At 43.1% G+C, this 22,514-nt stretch overlaps 1 protein-coding gene across 10 annotated transcripts in view; it reads left to right on the top strand.

The window, feature by feature from the left end:
- ABLIM1 (actin binding LIM protein 1) overlaps positions 1-22,514 on the top strand; it is a 305,845-nt gene that overhangs the window by 70,676 nt on the left and 212,655 nt on the right. For 2 of the 10 annotated variants that reach the window (XM_046027516.1, XM_046027511.1), the window contains exon 1: positions 8,675-8,871. The exons of 1 other annotated variant lie outside the window; for it this stretch is intronic. In XM_046027516.1, the coding sequence (XP_045883472.1) occupies positions 8,814-8,871 (58 nt within the window). In that variant the 5' untranslated portion in view covers positions 8,675-8,813. Of the gene's footprint in view, positions 1-8,673; positions 8,872-22,514 lie in introns of those variants that run through there. 7 more of the 10 variants (XM_046027521.1, XM_046027519.1, XM_046027510.1 and 4 more) reach the window with 6 other exon arrangements.

Below are 22,514 nucleotides of genomic sequence, written 5' to 3'. Positions count from 1 at the left end.
CCTGCTCAATGGGAAATCTCCTTCTCCCTCTGTCCCCTCCCTCTCTCCCCCTGCTTCTGCTTGTGCAGGCTCTCAATCTCTCTCAAAAATAAATAAAATCTTTTAAAAAAAAAGTGAGGTCTCATTCCTTTCACCTACAAATGGGGAAATCTCGGTATATACTGTAAAGCAGGCTTTCTCCAGGGTTTATATGCATGGAAATTGCCAGGAAACCTTGTTAAAAGGCAGATCCTGATTTGGTAGGCAGGGGTGGGGCTGGGTCCGGAGATCCTGCAGTTCTAACGAGTTCCCAGAATAGGGCGATGCTGATGCCCCAGGTGGACTGGGAGGAGCCAGACCCTGGAACAGACGGTGAGGCTGACCAGGATCCTGATTTGTAAATTACGCTGTTATCAACCATGGTTATTTTCTATTGATTTACATTAAACTTCAGAACAATTTCGTTTTCATTTCTCATTTTATTTTTGTTTTTCTTAAGATTTCATTTATTTGTGAGAGAGAGAAATCACAAGTGAGGGTGGAGAGGGGTAGAAGGAGGGGCAGAGGGAGAAGCAGATTCCCTGTCCAATGAGGGGCTTGAGCCCAGGACCCCAAGATCATGACCTGAGTCAAAGACAGACACCCAAATGACCAAGCCACCCAGGCACCCCTTATTTCTCATTTTAAATTGGCCAGCTCTTGCTACTATCCTGCCCCTGGTCTTTCTGTCCTGTACTTAAATGTTATTCTTTTTTTTTTTTTAAATAAGAAGAATAACTGTGACAACTAGTATTTGTATAAGGGTTTCTATGTACCAGGAACTGTATCCTTAAATTCTCACAACACCCCATAAAGTAGGTGCTATAATTACCCCATTTTACAGGTGAGGAAACTGAGACACTTATGGATAAAACAACTTGCTCAGACTGCTCACCTAGTGGATAGCAACGGGGACCGCTTCAGGAGTTATTTAAAGGAACCCTGTGTAAATCAGGGACCTCGGGGATAGCTAGAGTAGTTCACTCTAATTTATCAGCTTTTGTTACTCCCACTTGGGTCTCATCGTGTGTAACGAAATGCAGCACCCACCCTCCCGGATCCAGGGACTGTGGTGTTTATCTGGAATGCAACCCCAGAAGGACTGCAGAGACTTAGAACTATGGAGGGGCGGGGGCTAGACCCCACACTGTGAGCCCAGCGGGGCTTTGCTAAGTGCTTCAACTTGGAGAATGAAGGTCCCAGCAAGCAGGACACATCCTGCTTCCATCCTAAGTTGAGTATAAATTCAACTTGTATCAGCCTAATATTATTTTCTATCAACTGATACAAAACTTCAGAAAGTTTCATTTTTACCTTCCGAGGGCAGGACTCTTGCTACCATCCTGCCGCCTTCTAGTACTCTAAAAATGCTAAAATAAGGAGAAGGATAAAGATGAGAATAAGGACAAGAATAAGACCACCATCACAACCACAAGTCTGCATTGTAGGGCTGTGGGCACTTCTGGGAAGAGCCACAGTGTGCAGACCTGAGTGCATTCAAGGACAAGGACGGGGGGTCTGTGTGTTGGGGGCTGTGTAACTGGCAGTTGGGGGAGAGTGCGTACACTGGAGTGTGCTGCTCAGAGCCCGCGGCTGGTGTAACCCTGCCTTGGCTGCTCACTCATCCTGGGACCTGGGACGAGTCACTAACTCACTGGCCTTCCTTTTCCTCTTTTGTAAAAATGAAAAGATTGGACAGTTGGGGAATTTTTTGAAGAGTATGTTTCATTTTTAGCTATAGAACCCTTTCTTCAAATAAAGATTTATCTGGAAACTCAGAGAAGGAAGCAGATGAGCCATAGTTTCTTTGGTGGAAGTTGGGGTGGGAACCAGAAGCAAGCCTTCACCCCCAGTCCCTCAAAAGCCTGATTATTCTGTACATGAGCTTCAGAACACCCAGACGAGATGATCTAAAGCCCCCTCCCTCCACCAGATTCCACACCCTCCGTGTCTGTGTGCCCACAGGAATGGAACACAGCGTATCTAGAGTCTTCTGTTTGCAAGAGATACTTGACTGCTAAAGGTGATTTTGTCCTTGACCCCAGAGTTTGGTTTTTAGGAAGTCTAAAAACATTTAGCAAGACATCCTCAGGGTTGACTTATTCTTAATTGGCTTAATGTTGTTGTTTTGTTGTATCATTAAAATCCCTTACACTAGACTTACCCTCTTGAATTTGGAACAGGGTAGAAAGATTCTTGTTTTGATTTTTTTATTAGATTTATAAGGTTGTGATATATGTAGTTACAAACTAGTCTAACCCCCTTTGGATCTTCAAATGAAAGTGGAAAGCAGGCAGAGACAAACCATTAAGATTTTCAAAAGTCAATGGGAAAGTCTTTGGAATAATTAGTTTGCCTGTGACCATAAGTAAATGGTTGCTTGCGTTAGAAGCAAAGTGTGAATGTTTTACTGTCAGTAAACTGCTAACTAGGCAGGGCCATACAGAATGTTAAAGTCCCTCAAATGAGCTGGGAAGTTGAATTGAGTCAGCGGTTTGAGGGAGCATTCGCAACCTCATTGAAATGTGCCATGTTTTCTCTTCCCACTAACTCTGAACCCTGCTTCCAAGGAGGTAGTGGACCAGCTTGGTAGAGGTACACGCAGCCAAAGGTGTAAGTGAGACGGAATGATGTAGTAACAGTGTTGGGGCAGGTATGTGTCTTCTGCGTGTTTATTCTCTTTTCCTACCCTCCAGCAACAAGAAATTCCATCCAAAATGCAGACCTCTGTGTCTAACACAGTCAGTAAATACCCTTGTCCTTTCTTTAGGGGCGAAGCTGTGTGTGCAATATTTTACAGATGCCGTGGTCGTCTCTCCCTTCGGAGCCAAATGGAAAGTAATGTAGAAATCATAAAAAATCCAGACTCTAGTAAATCATGATGATTTAACCAAACACTCCATCCTCTTCCAATGAAAGCGAGGTAGAATCCGCTGGTTCTGCAGCCATTTTCTTCCTTGTAGACTTTATCCTCCTGCTCTTTCAGAAGCACAGGAAGACTGGAATCCCCCCACCCTCACCCTGATCCTACAGCTTATTTGTGTCAAATGAGTCACCGAGGAGAAATGCCTGTTGTTTTCCCAGGGAGTACAGAAGGCCTTTTTGTCCCTGTAGCCAGCGACGGCAGGTGGGAGCGAGAGTCAAGGCAGACAAAGTAGGTAAGGGGGCGAGGAGGTAACAAGTTCCCACTGTCAACTCCTTAGTTAATGGGGGCGATGCTGAAGGCTCTGATGGCAGCCACTAAGTACATTCTGTTTCTACTTCTTCCCTCTTTGTTTGAGAAGGTTTGCAGGAATCACATCCTAGATACTGGTTAATGGGTAATTGCGGAGTCTTTCAGCAGGACTGCAGGGAGAAGGCTTGAAGCTGGTTACACTGGGTCGTTGTATCACACCTCACCGTAGCATGGTGACTACGACCCTTGGAACTGAGTTCGAGTCCTAGCTCCTCTGTCTGCAAGCTGTGACCTTGAGAAAAGTCACTTTCTCTCTAGCCTTTATTTTCTCATCTGTTACAGAGGGATTAATAACACCCTTCTTCTAGGTACTTACCTTCTAAGATTGCTGCGGGGAATCCGGTTTCTGTGTGCTGGAGATGTTACCTCAAATCCTTTTTGACAAATACTGGCTCCAAAAAAATAAATAAAGGGAAAATAAAAAGAAACAGAACGAGAAAGAAAGGAAAGGAGGGGGAGAAAAGGAGAAGAGGAGAGAAAAGGCTGATAGAAAATATGGGTGAGTTTTGTTGTCTCTCAGCTCTTCTGATGTAGACAAAGCACATAATAGTGGCCCATTTTATAGGTTTAGAAGATAGGCCAAGGATCACTGGTGAGCTGGAGCCAGGTCAAGAACTTGGGTCCTTCTGCCTGTCCCCAGTCTAGTAAGTGTGGTTGGCACCTCCAACCCGAACAGGAAACACTGCCCTCTACCATGGGTACGAGACAGGGAGCAGTCTGCCATGATGGTTCTCCCCTCACCGCCACCTTAGGGAAGACCAGTGCTAGCCAATGGCTGCATCTCTTTGTGAATGAGATTAATTCAGGAGAATCTCATGAAAACAGAAAAATGACTCGGAAAAAAATGATTCTTTTGACATCAATAATAAGAACGCTCCCCACCCCCAGTTTTCAGTATTCTAGACTTTTTGCAAAAAAAAAAGCATTAGCAGCCTTTGGGTACGCAGTAATTCTTGTATCGCTAAACTCATGTTTTGCATCAACTCATCATAATTTCAGGTGTGGCGGAGATGGCTTTGGCATTTTCTCTGATAAAATGATTCTCCCTGAGCCGTTTCAATGTCTTAGCATCCTGGGCATGGCCTCTGATTCCAGCTGCTTGGGCCTGAGCCACAGCTGTATCTCTCGCAGGGGGAGTGACCCGGGGCAATTTCTCTCCACTTCAGCAGCCTCGTCTTTAAGACTGAGATCGTAATGGTGCGTGCCTCAGAAGGTTATAAGAAATCAGCGAGGGAATCTTTGTTTGATGCCTGCAGAGAGAGAGAGAGAGCCCTCAGTACAGGGAGCTATGAATAGTGATGAGGCTGCTCTCTTTGCAGTTTAGGAAGCTGATAGACGTGACCATAAGTAATGGGCAATAATATTCTTTTTTTTTTTAAATTTTATTTATTTATTTGACAGAGAGAGATCACAAGTAGATAGAGAGGCAGGCAGAGAGAGGGAAGCAGGCTCCCTGCTGAGCAGAGAGCCCGATGCGGGACTTGATCCCAGGACCCTGAGATCATGACCTGAGCTGAAGGCAGCAGCTTAACCCACTGAGCCACCCAGGCACCCCGGGCAATGATATTCTTAGTAAAGTCCTTAACATGTCATTTCAAGTCATAAAAATAATTACATGGGATCCACCTGGAAATCATAAGCAGAAACTAGGTCTCCTAGCACAGCGATACCTGTGTGCTGTAAAGACCCTTCTAGTCTTGACTAGTCTTGAGTGCTTTGTGTTTAAGGGCCTGGTGAACTCCAAGTTCTTTCAGTTCTTAAAGTTGATCCTTCCAGTGGAGTCACAGCTGAGCTTGGGTTGGGGCCAACCATCTGGGCTTATAACAAAGTATCAGCAGAACACAAGTTCAAGGGGAATGACAAATCAGTTCTTCCCTGTTTCTAGTTAGAGTCTGGAAGGGTCTTCTTCCTTATTGAATATGACCTTTTTTTTTTTTTTTTTAAAGATTTTATTTGTTTATTTGACAGAGAGAGATACACCAAGAGAGGGAACACAAGCAGGGGGAGTGGGAGAGGGAGAAGCGGGCTTCCTCCTGAGCATGGAGCCCAGTGTGGGGCTCGATCCCAGGACCCCGGAATCATGACCCGAGCCAAAGGCAGACGCTTAACGACTGAGCCACCCAGGCGCCCCGTGAATGTGACCTTTCAAGAAATGTCATTTTCATCTTTCCCAGGGGAATCATTTTTTTTATTTTAATGGAATTCAGTTTGCTTCAGGTTTCTTTCTCCTCGCTGACTTTGAAAGGGGAGGCCGGGCCCATGCGTGTTTCATTACCAGAGCGGCTCTTCCTCTCTCAGCTCTGCCCTGCATCCCGTTAGAGTAGGCGTCATCTCCTCAGCCAGGTCTCGTCACACAATCTGTTGTAAGCTGTGCCGTTTGCCTAAGAACACGCAGCATCTCTGGGACCACACCTCCCCTGCAGACAGAGCCGGGCGCCGTGGCCCGTCGAAGCCCCCAGACAGCAGAGCCGAGCGTTGCCGGGCGGAGTCGACCTGCTTCTGCATTCTGCGCCGCCTCCGGCCGGTCCCTACAGTCCTCCAGCTTTAAGATGCGTCATCTCTGATGCTCTGAAGGGAATTATCTCAAAAATCCTGTCCAGTGCTCTCCTTCCCTTGAGCAGGGTTTTGTGCGGAGTTATTATTTGTGCTGGGGTTAGGGTTCTCCGACCAAATAAATTTAGGAAATGCTTATCTTATTCTTCTCTTACAGAGTTACAAGGCACACATGCCTTGTATTCATGTCTCGGAGAAATCCATGGTTAAGAAATCTGTCTAATAGCGCTCAATCGAGTATTCCTCAAATATAGGTGACTGTGCAAATTAAAGCGTTTTTATTCATTCATTTTGCTGACTGACAGTTGCTTTCCTGGGAAGAGTTCCGAGGGGTTCTGAGGGAGAGGCTTGCACTCGAGGTTCCTAGATGATTGAGTTACGTACGGCAAGGAACATACAACAGTATCTCTGATTTTTCTTTTCTTTTTTTTTTTTAAGAGAACAGGCATGTGAGTTGGGAGTGGGAGGACAGACGGAGAGGGAGAGAGAAAATCTCAGGCAGGCTCCAGAGCCGACTTGGGGCTCCATCTCATGATGCTGAAATCATGACCTGAGCTGAAAGCAAGAGTCAGACGCTTAGCCGACTGAGCCACCCAGGCGCCCCAGTATCTCTGATTTTTAAATGACCTTGCAGAAGTACCATTGCCATGTAATTAGAAAATGGTTGTACATTTTATTATTATTTTTTAAGATTTTATTTATTTATTTATTTGACAGACAGATCACAAGTAGGCATAGAGGCAGGCAGAGAGAGAGGAGGAAGCAGGCTCTCCACCAAGCAGAGAGCCCGATGCGGGGCTTGATCCCAGGACCCTGGGATCATGATCTGAGCCAAAGGCAGAGGCCCTAACCCACTGAGCCACCCAGGCGCCCCTGGTTGTACGTTTTAAACCATTTTTGAGCGATTGGTTCATGGAGTCTAATAAATTACCCAAGTATTTGTGCTTCACCTAACAGAAGTCAAATCTGGGAGGTTGTGGCTTGGAAGGAACTGCTTTGCACTGGCTGATGGCTCCCAAAGTCAGTTTCAGTATCGGCTTGCCCTCCACCCTTGGCAGTCCTGCCTTACGAAAGGCAAGGAACCCATGCAAGCTGCTTTTCGCTAGAGTCCTGGGTTAGCTCCAGGAAATAGTGGTTCCTTCCTCTCCCTTTCATGTCAAATATGGTAGGAATCATAATCTGAGATCTCAAGGGAATAGGAAAAACTAGCTTCCATTACATTTGAAATGAGGCTAATGAGAATAAAAAACAAAAACAAACAAACAAAAAACCCGCAGTTGTGAAAGGCTTCTGTTCCACTGTTTGGTAAGATTCCCAAGACACTAACAAAAAAACCCATTAGCGTAAAGCATGAAATCACTGTCATGAGAATGTTAGGCATTAGGCGTAATCAGAAGATTTCAATCAATGTGACTGGCCTTTTGGCAGCAGCTGACATAAGACAGCTCTGCGAATGCCAAGCATTTTATCAATGAGTGGTCCAGTTGTGATCCTTGGTCTGGCGCCTGGTGATTTGGCCAAGTCAGGAGAACGTTATCAGAAGCAAAAAGTTCCAGGCGGTGGCCTGGGCTAGCAGGAGAGCGGTTGGGGTAATCCAGGAGTATGGCTGTCCCCAGAGCCATTTCAAAACAAAACAAAACAAAAAGCCATCTAGAAGAGAGTAAGCCAGGGATGTGCAATTAATCAGACTTGATATTGAAACAATGTGATCATGTAGTCTTTCCTTCCAGTGGGTAGTTTATGGGCTTTATATTAAATTAATATCTCAGAATGGTTTTGGTGCTTATCTTAATTACAGGAATTAAATGATTTACCCTCACACTTAAAACAATTATGTCAGTTTCCTCCAACCTCCTAACCAGAGGCTGGGGATAGTTATCCTAAGTGTCTTTTCCCATTTAAACTGTATCTTCGTAATGTTTCCAATTTGCAAAAGCCCCGGTGTTCAAAAATAACTAGGAGAAACTCTGGGCTGTGGGTGGCGGGTAATCCAACCCAGCATCAGGGCATTCCTGACTAAAGGAAAAAATGTCTCTTTCCTGAGCCTTTCCGGATGAGGTCATTGTTTTCAGACAGCCTGTACCTAATATAAACCGGCTCAAAGTCCACGACTTGCCTCAGACCAGTGTGTTGTCAGGGAACCACATCCCAAGCCATGAGGAATAGTCCGGCTGATAGTAAAAGGAACCTGCTCAAGTTATAGTATTTTTATTAAATCCTTGTATTCAAAAAAGCAATCAGTGCCCATCTGGTGAGACAATAATTCATTAAATGATAAAAAAGGAGGCAGAAGGCTTGGGAAGATCAATCTCTCTCTCTCTCTCTCTCTTTTTTTTGCCTCATGTGTTTGAGTTATTGTGAAATGACAGTGACCAAAATCTGGATTCTGAATTGTGCAGAGTGGAGGGAAATCCGAGGGTCATTCCGGGCAAGTTTTAATGGCAGAAGGGATGATTTTCTGCAGGTGCGATGTCAGGGAACTGGTGTGTTCTTAAAGATTTTTTTTTTTTTTTTTTTTTTTTTTTTTTTAATTTGACAGAGAGATCACAAGTAGGCAGAGAGGCAGGCAGAGAGAGAGGAGGAAGCAGGCTCCCTGCGGAGCAGAGAACCCGATGCGGGGCTCGATCCCAGGACCCTGAGATCATGACCTGAGCCGAAGGCAGCGGCTTAATCCACTGAGCCACCCAGGCGCCCCGAAACTGGTGTGTTCTTAAGAGTGGTCTTCAGAATTGGTGGGAGCCAGAGTTGGGAGAAGAAGGGGGTGAGGACTCTGTGCACGAGGAAGGAGCTAGAATCATGCAGGAAACTTCTCGTTCTTCCTGAGTTGGCTGGGGCACACCCTCTGGGTGGCACACCCCTTTCTGGAGTCCGGCTCAGCCCACGAACTCCTGGGAGGAAAGCCAGGGCCCAAGCCTTCCCTCTGAGTAGATGCAGTCCTTCCGTGTGTGCCCGGACACCTTGTGAAGAAAAGCTGACATCTTAGCTCTGAGAGCTGTGCGTTTAGTGAATGACCTGGGAACAGACTGAGTTCATGGAGCCTCATCACGTGGTTGAAGACAACCAAGGTTTGTTTGACTGTTCATTTTGTAAACTTGGCATACGTTGCTGCCTGGGCCAGACCATGTCTTTAAAGATGGGGAGAGTTCGGGGGCGTTTCCATTGGCTCAAATAGTTTTATGCTTATTTACAATATATTAACACCCTGTGTGCCTAACTTTTTTTGTTGTTAAATATGTTATCATCTATAGCAACGTATTTAAAGATATTATTAATATAATGGGGTTTTAAAATTGACATGACTATTTCGTAGTGGGAATCCAGCTAAATTAAATTAAATTAGGGATGCCTGGGTGGCTCAGTCGGGTAAGGGTCTGCCTTTGGCTCAGGTCATCATCCCAGCGTCCTGGGATCGAGGCCCATGTAGGGCTCCCTGCTCAGCAGGGAGTCTGCTTCTCTCTCTGCCCCACCCCCATGCTTTCTCTCCCTCCCTCCCTTTCTCTCTCAAATAAACAAAATCTTTAAAAGAAATAAATTTAGATTGGTCTGTTGGAGCACTTTAAAAAGAGTCTTCAGTGACTATGAGCGAAGCCTGTGATTCCATTTCTGCTCCCGTGCCCTTTTTTTAGGCCCCATTTCCATGACAATAATTCCGTGGTAACATTGTTCTGAGATGAATTCTTTCCTCCTGAGGATGTAGTTTTTGTGCCCCTACATGGAGGCACGCAGGTACTTTGAGTTGGGATCCCATCTCTAGAATGCTTCCCCCATAGTTGTGCTTTGTGGGAGTTTGTCCCCTGGAGAGGCTGGCTTCAGGAGGCACCCAGCTTATCCTGCTCAGCATCCCCAGGGACTGGCAGACGCCACCCCAACTTCAGAGGCAGCCGGGCACCGTCTAGCGGGCTGTTCCCTTGAAGCCAGCACTGTGTCGATTCATGTGGCCTCTTTTGATACTGGGCCCTTTAAGATAAGAGATTGTAACTTATTTTGGTTTCAGAATAGGCTAGCGGGTAGTTCCATGTAAGGCAGATACGCTCTGTTCCCTCCCACCTTCACTTCCGAGCCCTCTGCCCTTCTCTGCTTACCAGGACCTCCAGTGAGCTGGTGTTTGCCTTCCTGCCCAGGACAGGTAGGACCGGGGGACCTAGCTCTCCTGCACCTCACGTGTCCACACTTGTTGAGAAGTACAGAGGACCTGCAGGTTGGCACCCTCCGTGACTGATGAATAATTCATGGTGACTTCTTGTGCCGTGAAACTTTCTCCTGCAAATGAATGTTATTTTGAAAGACAACGCTGATTTAAAACTACATCCAATGTTCCGTATTCTTTATTGATCTCCCTTAGACATACACTGGGAAGACAAAAGTTGACAAACATCAGAAAAATAAAATGTAAAGCTGATAGGGGCCCCATGTGGGCAGTCAGCCAACTCTGTCAAAACGTGTTCCCCCTTATTCTTTCTAAAGTGTAACATCGCCTGATGTTATAAAAGGCCTCTAGATGCTCAAATAATGTCGGGGCTCTCCTTGAAGATAGAATCTGAATTTTAATTATAATGTGCACCTTAATTAGTATTAATGTATTACTAGTATTTGAAGTTGTAAACTCTGATTCGATGGCTTTTCCTAAGTGAAAGGGATAAAATTAGAATATCTCAAGATGTCTGCATGTCTCTATTTGAATAAACTTGGAGCCCTCTCTTTTCCCTGCACTGTAAAAAGAGTGGATTTTGGTTTTGATTTCCAGGAAAGGTAGGGCAGGTTTTAGAAAATCTTTCATGACAGAGAGATTATAAGTAAACCGAGTAAGCCATATATCTGATTATATTTTTTTTGAGGTCAAACTGGAAAAAAAGAAATAATCTTTCAAAAGAATTTCATTTCTTTTCTCCATTTTTTGACTACTCTTTCTTTCTACTCCATGGCATATTTTTATGGGATTTGGAGTCTTTCCACTCGCTGCCAGCTGGAATTTACAGAACGTGTATCTCTAGAACACTCAACAGTTGACTTGAATCTCGGTCATAATTAAATGGGAAGGCTGGCAGATTATTCTGAGACTCAGAAACAGGCACACCTTATGTTTGGAACATAAGGACTTTCACTACTCTGCATTGTTTTAAAAGTATCCTCCATTGGGAAAATTGACAATACATTTCACTTACCTACTTTTTAAATGGAAGGATATTCTGAATGGATCTACAACAAACAAGTTTGACCACTCTTTAATTTTGTCTCTTTTTCCTGCAACTGGGTTCCTGATACATTAAAGCTTTAACAAAGCTATTCTTGCTCACCCATCCCTCTTTAATGAGTACATCATTCTGGTCCTTTCTCTCCTGGCACACCTTGAAAGCATTGGCTACTTAGATGACTGTTGATTTACTACCTTCTGCTCTAAATGATATGCTTAGAGCTGGTGTTTGCGTACAATTAATAGTAGTTTAGGCATACAAGACACCCAACCTTCTCCTTTATATGAAAATCTAACTGTTGGGGCACCTGGCTGGCTCAGCGGGCGGAGCATGCGATTCTCAGGTTGTGGAGACCACTTAGAAATAAAATCTTTAAAGGTTGGGGTGACCATCAGGATATCAATTCAGAATACCAGGACTGGGATTTTGCAAGACATACCTCTAAACGCCATTCCCTTCCAAAAAGGGGGGGAGGGGATGCAACGTGCTGGCAAGCACTCCTTTTAGATTTCATCTGAGAGAATGGAATGCTGGGCAGGTTTTTCTGCTTTAAGAGGCAGTCACAGCTGCCACTGCAAATGAGCTCTGCCAAGGTCAGTGACCAGTGGGTCAATTAGAGCATGACATTGCCGGGGACATGCCCAAGCGGTGGGAGCCAGCTGCAGGAGCACCGGCTATTGGGTTGTCATAGAACAGTCAACAATAGAATGAGCTTTGAGAGGGCTTGTCCCCATCTCCCCTCCTTGTCCCTGTCTCTGCTCCCTCCCCCTGCTGTTGATGCTTACAGGCTCCCTTGCCTGACTGCACCACGGTACCTTGACCATCCCCCGAAGACCACATATCTTGAAGATCTTAATGGAATAGAAACTTCCTGAGCTGGTATTACTCTTCTTTACAATACGTTTCCTGGGACTCATACCTCATGCTGACGGGTGACTTGAAGGGACAGAGAGCTAGAAGGTGAACTGGAATGCACAGTGCCCTTAGAAAAAAGACACCATGTTGGGGGAGTGGTATGATTTGGTGGAAAGCGCATCTCTTGACTCCTTTTCAATGACTTAAGTGGTCTGTTTTCCCGGTTTTTCCTATACAAGGTGTCGTTGCCTACATGAACCCTCAAAGGCAGGTACAGATGCGTGAATTTAATTAGCCATTTTTCTTCTGAGGTTCGTGGCCTCACCCACGTCTTTATTGTTCTTATTTTTTTTAACTTTAAAAGAACTCTCACTCTCATAGTCTGGCGCTCTAATTGGTAGCTTCCTCAGGGACGGTCTGCTGATGTGTCATAGAGCCCGCGCTGGACTTGGCGTGAAAGCAGCTCGTTAACGTTCTGTTTGTTACCACTAATTTACTAAGCGTCTTTCAGCAGGTGGCAGGCACCGTGCTAGGTGCCGTGCAGAATAAATCTTTGTCATTTAGAATCCATAATCTTGGAAGGATCACTGGCATTATGTGCCAAAGATGAGCTGAGCAAGTCACCTACGTGACAAATTAGTAACCTCCTGAGCAGGGTGAAGCATGCAAGTATAGGAATACGAGATGTTAGGGGAGATGGTCACCTCGGGAGATTGCGACGCTGGCTAGGGAAGGTCCAGGAGCTCCTTGGGATAGAGATGAGCCTGGTGGTTTCAAGGGGCACAACCTGACCACAGATCATGTCTCACTGTGGTTCCAGCACGGAGGAAGTTTGTCTCTTGTTCTCCAGAACCATCTCTGCCACTTCTTACTGCCAAAGCCACAAGGGATTGGGGATTTATATTCCCCTTGCTAAAATGGTATTCTCTGGTGATTTCAGAGGTAGTTTTTCTAATGTAAACCAATAATTTCAGACTTGCAGGAGGAAAGCAGGTTCTGTCTGGACATGGTGTCAAGCTCTTGAGCTCTAGAGGCAGAGGGATTGGATTCCCAGCCTGGCTTTGGTATCTACTAGCTATGTAACCTTGGGCAAGTGTCTTAAGTTCTCCAAGCCTGTTTCCACATCTATGAAATGGAGTTAATAGGTACTACCTTCTTTATAAGATCATGAGTATTAAATGAATATGTTTATGTTTATAAAACCCATGACACAATACCTTACTTATAATAATGACTTACATAATTACTGGTTATGGTTCTACCTGAGAAATGTAGATGCTTCTAAATTATTTATTTAGACCTTGATTCAGTTTGGTTATTTTTTTTTTTTTTTAGTTTTCTGTGTGTATTTTATTTTATTTTATTTTGAATTGTATAAATCATATAAGAATAAGAATTTTGCTGTAAAAATTTCAAATAATATATGAAAGGCAAGAGTTTCCTTGACCACCATTCGAACCTAGGGGGCAACTACTATTATCAGTTTTATTTTTTCATTTTATTTTCATCAAAATAATTCATGTTCCTAGTCTTCCAAATGAAATAGTGTCTTCTCTCATGAATGGGAGACAAAGGAATGAAAGCCAGGGATTCTAGAGTTTTTCTGGCCTGACTCCCTAAGATGACCCATCCCTCCCTGTTGTTCAGTGAAGCTCTTTATCTGTTTCATAGTTTCTTTGGACACATGACCCAGTATGGTTTTTGAAAGTTTGGGGAGCCACTTCTAACCTTTATGTTTTAGATATTAGCTATTGTCCAGAGTATAGAAGAGTTAATTAAACCCTAAACTTCCTTTGTAGTAAATCAATAGATAATGTCTACTATGAAAAAAAAATAACCAAGAGATGACCACTGAAGCATCTTATTTAGGGAGATGGAATTAAGTACCAGAATAAATAGCTAAAAAAAAAAGTTGAAAGAGGTTGCCTCCTCTCTCTTATCCCATTTCCACCTACGCCAAAAGGGACCTTCCAGCTTGGCACAGAACCTCATGTCATTTTCAGCAGGCATCCGTGAGGATTAGTGTCTGGGCAGAGAGATGAGGAGGGGGAATGGAGGTGTAACTCCTTCCCGTAAAGACTGTCAGGGCTGTTCAGTCTTATCTTTCATCCCTGCCTTCAGTGGTACCTCGTACCCCCAATACCCTTCCTGGTTTGCCCCAGTAGGCAACTCTCCCTCCAGCTTAACTTACAGCCTCCCTGCTCTTTGCAGATATCATTCATTCACTTTCTAGCTTCCAAAACTGCGTCCACACCTCGTCTGCTGGTGTTCCTCTCTTGTTGTTTTGGGGTTTTGTCAAGATGCAGAGATAAACACGTGATCAAAGCACTATGTTTAACCAGAAGCTTGAAGTTTTGGAACTCAGTTACTGCCTTATACTCTAATTATCCCCCCTTTTATTTCCTTTCCTACAGCAGAAGTCTAAGTTCTTTGATATTAGAAACTATAATTTTTGTATCTTTCAGAAATCTTTGTCATTGAGCCCATGGTAGGTGCTCACTAAATTGTATTGATTAGTTATTTATCCTTTGTTCTTTGACTGTCGAGGGACATTTATGTATACTACCTTTAGCAGTATAGTCATGTGAAAATCAGGTCACTAAAAAAATTTCTGCTTTCTCATTTTTGCCGTTAAGATTGCAAGGAAATATAAGAATTAGCAGTCAGTATTTTCAGGCAAGGTAAATTGTATCAATTGCCTATTGCCGTTTTATACCCATCCCAATTCAGAAATGTAAAACAATTATAATTTATTATGTTTCATGGGTCTGCATACCGAGGATCAGTGGTTTTCTGTGCCATTAGCGGGCAGTTCGACAGACTCCTGTGTTTGGAGATAGCTCTGCTCCATGCATCTCTCACCCTCCTCTTGGCACCAGCAGGTTGTCTCAAGCATGTCCTCATCACAGTGAAAGAGAAGGACAAGAGAGTAAGCACAAACATGCCTGATCTCTCGGGGCCTAAGTTCAGAACTGGCACACTGACATGTCTTCTTTACTCTTCTGGCCAGAGCAAGTCACGTCGTCAAGCCCAGTCTCAAAGTAAGCGGACATTGGAAAGTGACATGGCAAAGACTTGGCTACAAGGAGGGATAAATTAGGGTCACTGATGCCTACAGGGTCCTGTGCCGTAGCAAGGGCATTGGTGAGAGTGAACCCTTGTTGACACCAAAATTAAAGTCTATGCCTCGTTAATCTGGCAGAACTTTTATTTTTTATTTTTAAGAAGAGAAAGACTATTTTAACCCAGAGGGACCTTGCTAACCGTACTTGAGGAAGTGATCTACAGATGAAGCCAGTGAACCCTGATGTATGTAGAGCAAAAAAGCTAAGAAAGAGAAGTTTGAACACTTTGGGTGACTAGCCTAAAGCAAAGTCTTTGTCAATGACAAGATAGTAACTGTTTTTAGCCTTTGTCAGCCAAACAGTCCTTCTCACAACTCACCAACTGTGATTGTAACACAGGAGCAGCCGTGGATAATACAGAAATGAATGGATACGACTGAGTTCCAATAAAACTTTGCAAAGGCAGACGGCAGGCATTTTTGGATCGTCTACTGAGCTAGAATAGTGGAGGAAATAAGAAAGAGTCAGCTAAGGAAAGCTTTTTGAAAAAGGAACAACAATCTTGAAGGCAGTAAAGATTAATTTCGCTTACCAAGATATGTTTTAGAGAAGTCAGTAAAACCTGTATGGTCATTCAATAGACAGATTTTCCCACAGGCTAATGTGGCTCAGGCAGAATGAAAACGCCACCCTCGTCCATATTATTACTCGTTAACAATCATTTCTGCCTCTAAAATCCTGTTTGAAAACACGCTTACCAAGAATGTTGATGCTTTTGTTTAGCTAGAGAAAGAGGGGGAAAGAAGGTTTAGAAATAAAGCACAAGAAATACCTAATTAAAATGATTTGATTTTATGCCACTTTAAAGATTTTATTTGACCGAGGTGACCTAGATTTGTATAAGGGAGCTAAAGGGATTAATAGGGATGATTTATTTTTAACTTCTAAGACTATGCAGGATTCAAGTGGACGCTTGTCCATCTCAGTTGTATTTTACTTAGAATTACTTAGCAATCTTCATGGGTTTTGTTTTGTTGTGTTTTTTTTTCCTACCCCTATATTTGAAGATAGAAAAAAATCTCAGAATGCTATTGGGAAATGAAGGGTCTTTCTTTCTCAAAATCTTCAATACCTGTTTATTCATTTACATTCAGCCTGTCAGTAGGCTATGACTTGGGTAGATTTCTGCTCATTAAACTCAGATACAGGGGTGCCTGGGTGGCTCAGTCGTTAAGTGTCTGCCTTCAGCTCAGGTCATGATCCTGGCATCCTGGGATCGAGCCCCACATCGGGCTGCTTGCTCAGTGGGAAGCCTGCTTCTCCCTCTCCCACTCCCCTTGCTTGTGTTCCCTCTCTCGCTGTGCTTCTCTCTCTGACAAATAAATAAATTAAATCTTAAAAAAACAAACAAACTCAGATACAGAAGTCTGGAGTGTTGCTTTTAGAAATGTGGGAAAAAGGAATGCCCCTTGGATAAGAGTCTCAATTCTATTAAATGTTTCCTAAAGCTTCATATCTTTCTTAATGTTTGTTTCTTGGTTTTTCTCTCCTTGTGGAAGATGTCAAAATATACATGGAAGGTGGACACTGGAAGGTATTGTCCATTTCACTCATTTCACGATTTTTTTTTTTTTTGAACTTCTGATTCATGCCAGTCACTGTCCTAGGACCTGGAGTTACCACAGTTGAAAAAGCTCACCCCTCCCTTCATGGCACCCACAGGCGGGTGTAGGCTATGGATGTGTGGACCACAGCATGTCAGTGTGTCCCTGGGAATCCCAGGGTGGGAGGGAACCAGCCTCCTTCAGAAATTAAGAGGGACTTTTCCCAAAGTAAATAAACTCCCTCCTGATTTTACTACCTCTGATTAAAATCAAACTGCAGCTTAAAAGGATTTAGAATTCTCTTCATAGTCATTATACCCAAGGTTGGCAATAAAATTAAAAGAAATCCTGGGGAGGTTTTGAGAACACAATCATTTGAAATCCCTTGGGTTTCTTAGAAAAACACCATTTTCCCAGGTAACATAATCCTGTAAGGGCACTCTCACTGTTACTGATTACTATCTTACATCCTTCTGTAAGATACATTTGTATACATGTTTTCCTTCTTTCCTTGTATACATGTTTTCCTTCTTCCTTCTGTTACTGATTACTATCTTACATCCTTCTGTAAGATACATTTGTATACATGTTTTCCTTCTTTCCTTGTATACATGTTTTCCTTCTTTCCTCTATGTCAGTTACTTTCCTAGTGTTTTGTGTTGAGTTGTCCCCTACAAAACATGTTGAGTCCTAACCCCCAGGGCCTGTGAATGTGACCCTATTTGGCTCTAGGGTCTTTGCAGATGATCAAGATAAGATGAGTTCATTAGGGTGGGTCCTAATTCAGGATGACTGATGTCCTCCTAAAAGTGGGAAATTTGGACACGCAGGTAAAATGATGTGAAAACTCAGGGAGAAGACAGCCATCTACGAGCCAAGAACATCTGAGGCCACCAGGAGCCAGAAGCAATGTAGGGTACAGATTCTCCCTCTCAGCTGTCCAAAGGAACCAATGCAGCTGACACCTTGAGCTCTGACTTCTGGCCTCCAGAACTGGGAGACAATACATTTCTGACATTTAAGGGAATCAGTTTATGTTACTTTGTTAAGGCAGCCCCGGGAAGTGAAAACATCTCCCTGATGCATAAAGTCATTGTGAGCCTTACAGAGCTCATGCATGGCAATAAATGTGCACCTCAGTGACTGTCGCACGGGATTATTTTATTACAGTGTGGGTTTCAGCCTGGGGGGGGGGGGGTACCAACATGGGGCTGTCTGTATAGATCCTATGTGCTACAATGTTTGTATGTCTATGTATACATCCTACATCCTTTCGTAGGAAAGCAGATGATCCATACTTTATAAAGACATACGTCCCAAAAGAGGATATCCAAAATGGCCAATAAGCATGTGGAAAAGTCTCACCATCATGAGTCATCAAAATGCAAGTTAAAACCCCAGTGAGATGCCATTATTCATCTATCAGAATGGTTATCAGAATGGCTAAAATTAGAAGGACCCTTAGCACTAAGTCTAGGCAAGGATATGGAACAACTGGATTTCTGCAATGCTGGTGGGAGTCTGAACGGAACCAATCATTTTGGAAAGTGCCGTCCAGTGTCTTCTAAAGCTGACACTTGCCTATTCTACCCCAGGTGTATACTCAAGAGAAATGAGTATGTATCCACGAATGGACACATACAGTAATAGTCATAGCAGTTTTATTCGTAATAGGCCCAAATTGGAAAAACCCAATTGTCCCAAAACAGGAGAGTGGATAATTCAGTTGTTGTGGTATACTGTTTAAAGGGAATATTACTTAGGGTGGGAAGAACTGCTGATATACACAACGTGAATGAATTGAACAGGCATTATGCCGAGCAAAGAAGCCACAGATGTATCTCAAGGTAAAAAGCAAGCAAAGCATCTCCTATGATAAGTCAGAATCGTGGTTGCCTGGAGGAAGGGGTTTGCAGTATTGATTAAATACAGAGGAACCTACTAGGGTGTTGAGAATGTTCTAGATCTTGATCTGAGAGGTAGTTACATGGTTGTACACAGGTAAAAGTTCACTGAGCTCTGTACAAGAGGTTTTTGAACTTTACCATAAGATGTATTTCAATAAAAAATTTAACTTTAGAAATTACATTGAAATAGATTTGAATGACATTGGAGAAATGCTGATAAGCAAATGTTGTAAATTGCACATATAATGTGATTTGAACCACATGAAACATTTTATGGGAGAAAACTGAAAGACAAAAATTAATATTAATACTGATGTATTTTTTTTTTAAAGATTTTTTTTTTATTTTTTTATTTATTTATTTGACAGCGAGAGACAGGAGATCACAAGTAGGCAGAGAGGCAGGCAGAGAGAGAGAGAGGGAAGCAGGCTCCCCGCGGAGCAGAGAGCCCGATGTGGGACTCGATCCCAGGACCCTGAGATCATGACCTGAGCCGAAGGCAGCGGCTTAACCCACTGAGCCACCCAGGCGCCCAATACTGATGTATTAATAGTGGTTTCTGGATGGTAGAATCATGTTACCTCCATTCCTTTATGGTTTTCAGTGTTTCTCAAATTTTCTCTAATGAAGTATATTAGAAATGGAAATATCAAAATCAAATGGAAGAAACTATAGGTAAGAAAATATGTGACATATCTTGACCCTCAATTATAAACCAAGTTTGCAATTTTAGGGGTGAATTAGCCATTCAGAGATGGGTGAATTCATAGGGTAGAGTTACAGAGGGCTTTGCAGGGCAGTAAATCCAAGGAGGAGGGATGGACAGTGTGGAGGGAAGGGCATGGTTGAAATCAAGATTTGTGGGTGGTCAGTTAACCTAGTGTGATCTTTCTTTCAGCCCAATCTTTGTTTCTATCTACTCCATGGATTCTGTGGAACTTTCAAGTATCTGATTGCTTTTTCTAGGACTCTAACATGATAATCTTTCAAACCATTTGTAATTCGTATTCTTAAAAAGCTCTTTTTCTGTCCTTTTGGATCCTTAGGCGTTACCATTTGCTCGGTTCTCTATTTTGAGGCTGCCTTCCCCCCACCCCCCGCTCTGCTTCTCCATATGCCAATGTGAGTTTAAAAATTGTGCCAAGCAATTCTCTCCTTCTGAAAAAATAAATAAATAAAAGAACCACAGAAACACACACACACACACACACACACACACACACGCGCACACACACGGAGCTCCAAATGATCCATCTGTCCAGTTGAAGACATCCACCACCCACTTCATCCTGGTGCAGGCTATTTTTGCTTGCTTTGTCTTGAGAGCTCCAATATTGGAAGCCTTTATAGAGGCTTCTATGAAAAGCAAGGCACTTTGTTTTTCTATTTTATACCTATTGCAGGGCTATCTACAAGGACATGTTCAATAAATTCTGATTAAATTGTCTTTATACAGATCATGGTCCGTGTTACCTTTGGATTTTCCTGGGCAGTTTTACTGATGGGTATACACATTTATAATTATGAAATGGATTGTGGAAAGGGTAATATTCTTTAGAATCCAATATTTTTCTAAATCTGTTCTCTGCAAACCTATATCCTCTTAGATGAGTTTAATTACTACATTTTTAAATTATCCATGATAAATTGGAGGATGTATTGAAGCCTTCTGTGAGTGTTTTTTTTTTTTAAACCGCTTCTCTCCTTTTCTTGGCAAGATAAGTAATAGCATTATGCTGTGTTACTGGAAATTTTAATCAATAAAATGTATGTGTCTTTAATTAGAATGCTAGGAAGTACTGCTGAGTTGCATTTTGTTAATGCAATGAGCGGAGAGGTTCAAGCATTTATGCACAAAGGGTCAATTTGAGTAAATTGAGTCTAGATGGGCAATTCTAATATTTTTCCCATATAACCTACAAGAAGATTCATTTTAAGGTCCAGTGCTCATAAATACTTGTGAACCATCTTCCGTGAAGCAAACACAGAAATGGAGAAGGCCACCTTTGCTTTCAAGAAGTTCATGGTTCAATGATTTTTTTTTCCCCCTCTTTCATCTATTCCTATGGCTCCAGCCTTCACTTTGACAGACACTGCCAAAGATACAGCTCTGGCTTTGACTTTTCCACTGAGACTCAGAGGAACATTCCCATTTGTCTGCTAGACACCACTTTGTAGATACTATGATGGCATCCTAAACTTATTATGATATCTGAAATTAGTTCATTATCAACAAAACTCAATCTCTTTCCTGTGTCTCTCGTCTCAATGGCTGTACTTCTTTTCCCCTAGTCACTCAGACTCTGTTCTTTGGAGTTCTAATCAAACCCCTCATATCACAGATTTATTTCCCCCTTAGTAAGCATCCCACATCTTTGTATTCTGGCCATTTGTCCATTGGAGTCAAGTCATATAAACACTGCCTGTCTTCATTGTGGCTGGGTGTGTGAATCCAGGCAAGAAAGAGATGGCTCCATGAGGTACTCTGTATTGTGGGACGATGTTAGAACTGTCATGTGTTCCTTATCTACTAACAACTTTGTCTTACCCCACTTGCCCCATGGTTAGTCAAGCTTACCTATCTCTCGTTCCATCTCATCCCGGAATAGGTGTTCTCCCTGTCTGATTCCTTCTCCCACATACTGATTCATAATTGACTCCTTTCCCATTTCCACTTTCCTTTTCGATTCAGTACTTCCAGAGGCAGACAGCTCTTCCTCCCCCAGGCACGGCCCCTTCTAAGTTGGTACAGTCTGAAGTCTTCCTGTCAAGACTGCTGACTCAGGCAGCCTCCCAGATCATGGGCCTGCCCCAATCAATGACATGGTATCAACAGCAGTAAGTTCTGGGACTCCAGAAGTCTGTATTGCATTTGTTATCAGTTCCAAAGTTCATGGAATGGATGTTTACCATGTGGTAATAACACCCAGATTATGATTTATAGCATAGTGGAGAGAAGCTATGATTTTTGCATCAGGAGAAATATTAGAGGTAGAACTTAACAGGGAAACATGGATGAATTTCAAAACCATGCTGAGAGAAGAAGCTAGAGGCAAAGGGGTAGAACCTGGATATCTATGTTTATGAAGTTCTAGAACATACCAAAGTGGTGATCAGAACAGTGGTTGTCTCTGGTGTGGAGATGAGCATAACTGCGAAGGAGCGCAGGGACCTTTCTGAGGGAATGGAAGTATTCAATATCTTGATAGAGATGTGGGTTACATGGGTGGCTGCATCGGTCAAAACTCATTGACTTGTACACCTAAGATCTATGCTTTTCACTGTATGTAAATTAGACCTTAATTTTACAAAAAAAAAAGTTTAGGGAAAAATTACAGAGTAGTATGTATAATAGGATCCTACGAGTGATTAAAGATCCAAGATTATATAATGTGGATATAAACAATAATATAATGGAGAAGGGGCATGTTCTGTTTGTCACATGGAAGAAAATGTGACAAACTTTGCTCTGAAAGTGCTACTGTGTCACACTTAATTGTTGGGGAATACAGGGATGCGTACCCGGTGGCTCAGGACAGAGGTGCCTTAATGAACATCTGATTTTACAAATGAGAAGGTATGACTCTTTTATGTGAAAACTGCCAACGCTTCTCAAGTCTTGTACCCCACCACGTTCTGCCAGTACCCGAAATAAATCATAACTGTTTGGTTTAAGCTCAGTGGGTGGGAGGGTTTACACCGAGGGTTGAAAGAACTTGTACAGGGCGCCTGGGTGGCTCAGCGGTTTAAGCCGCTGCCTTCGGCTCGGGTCATGATCTCAGGGTCCTGGGATCGAGTCCCGCATCGGGCTCTCTGCTCGGCAGGGAGCCTGCTTCCCTCTCACTCTCTCTGCCTGCCTCTCTGCCTACTTGTGATCTCTCTCTGTCAAATAAATAAATAAAATCAAAAAAAAAAAAAAGAAAGAACTTGTACACAGGTCCCAGACTGCTGGCCCACAGGCATGGTAGGCCCGGAAGCATATTTTCTCTTTTGTGTGTGTGTGTGTGCGCGTGTGTGTGCATGCGCCTTTGGATGTGGGCGGGAGTGGGTGAGAGAGACAAATTTTTTTGTTGTTTTTTGGGTTT

This window comes from Meles meles, chromosome 13 (genome assembly GCF_922984935.1).
Source record: "Meles meles chromosome 13, mMelMel3.1 paternal haplotype, whole genome shotgun sequence".
Classification (NCBI taxonomy): Eukaryota; Metazoa; Chordata; class Mammalia; order Carnivora; family Mustelidae; genus Meles; species Meles meles.
The sequence above is the reverse complement of the archived record's forward strand: the minus strand, read 5'-3'. Positions and strand labels throughout refer to the sequence as shown.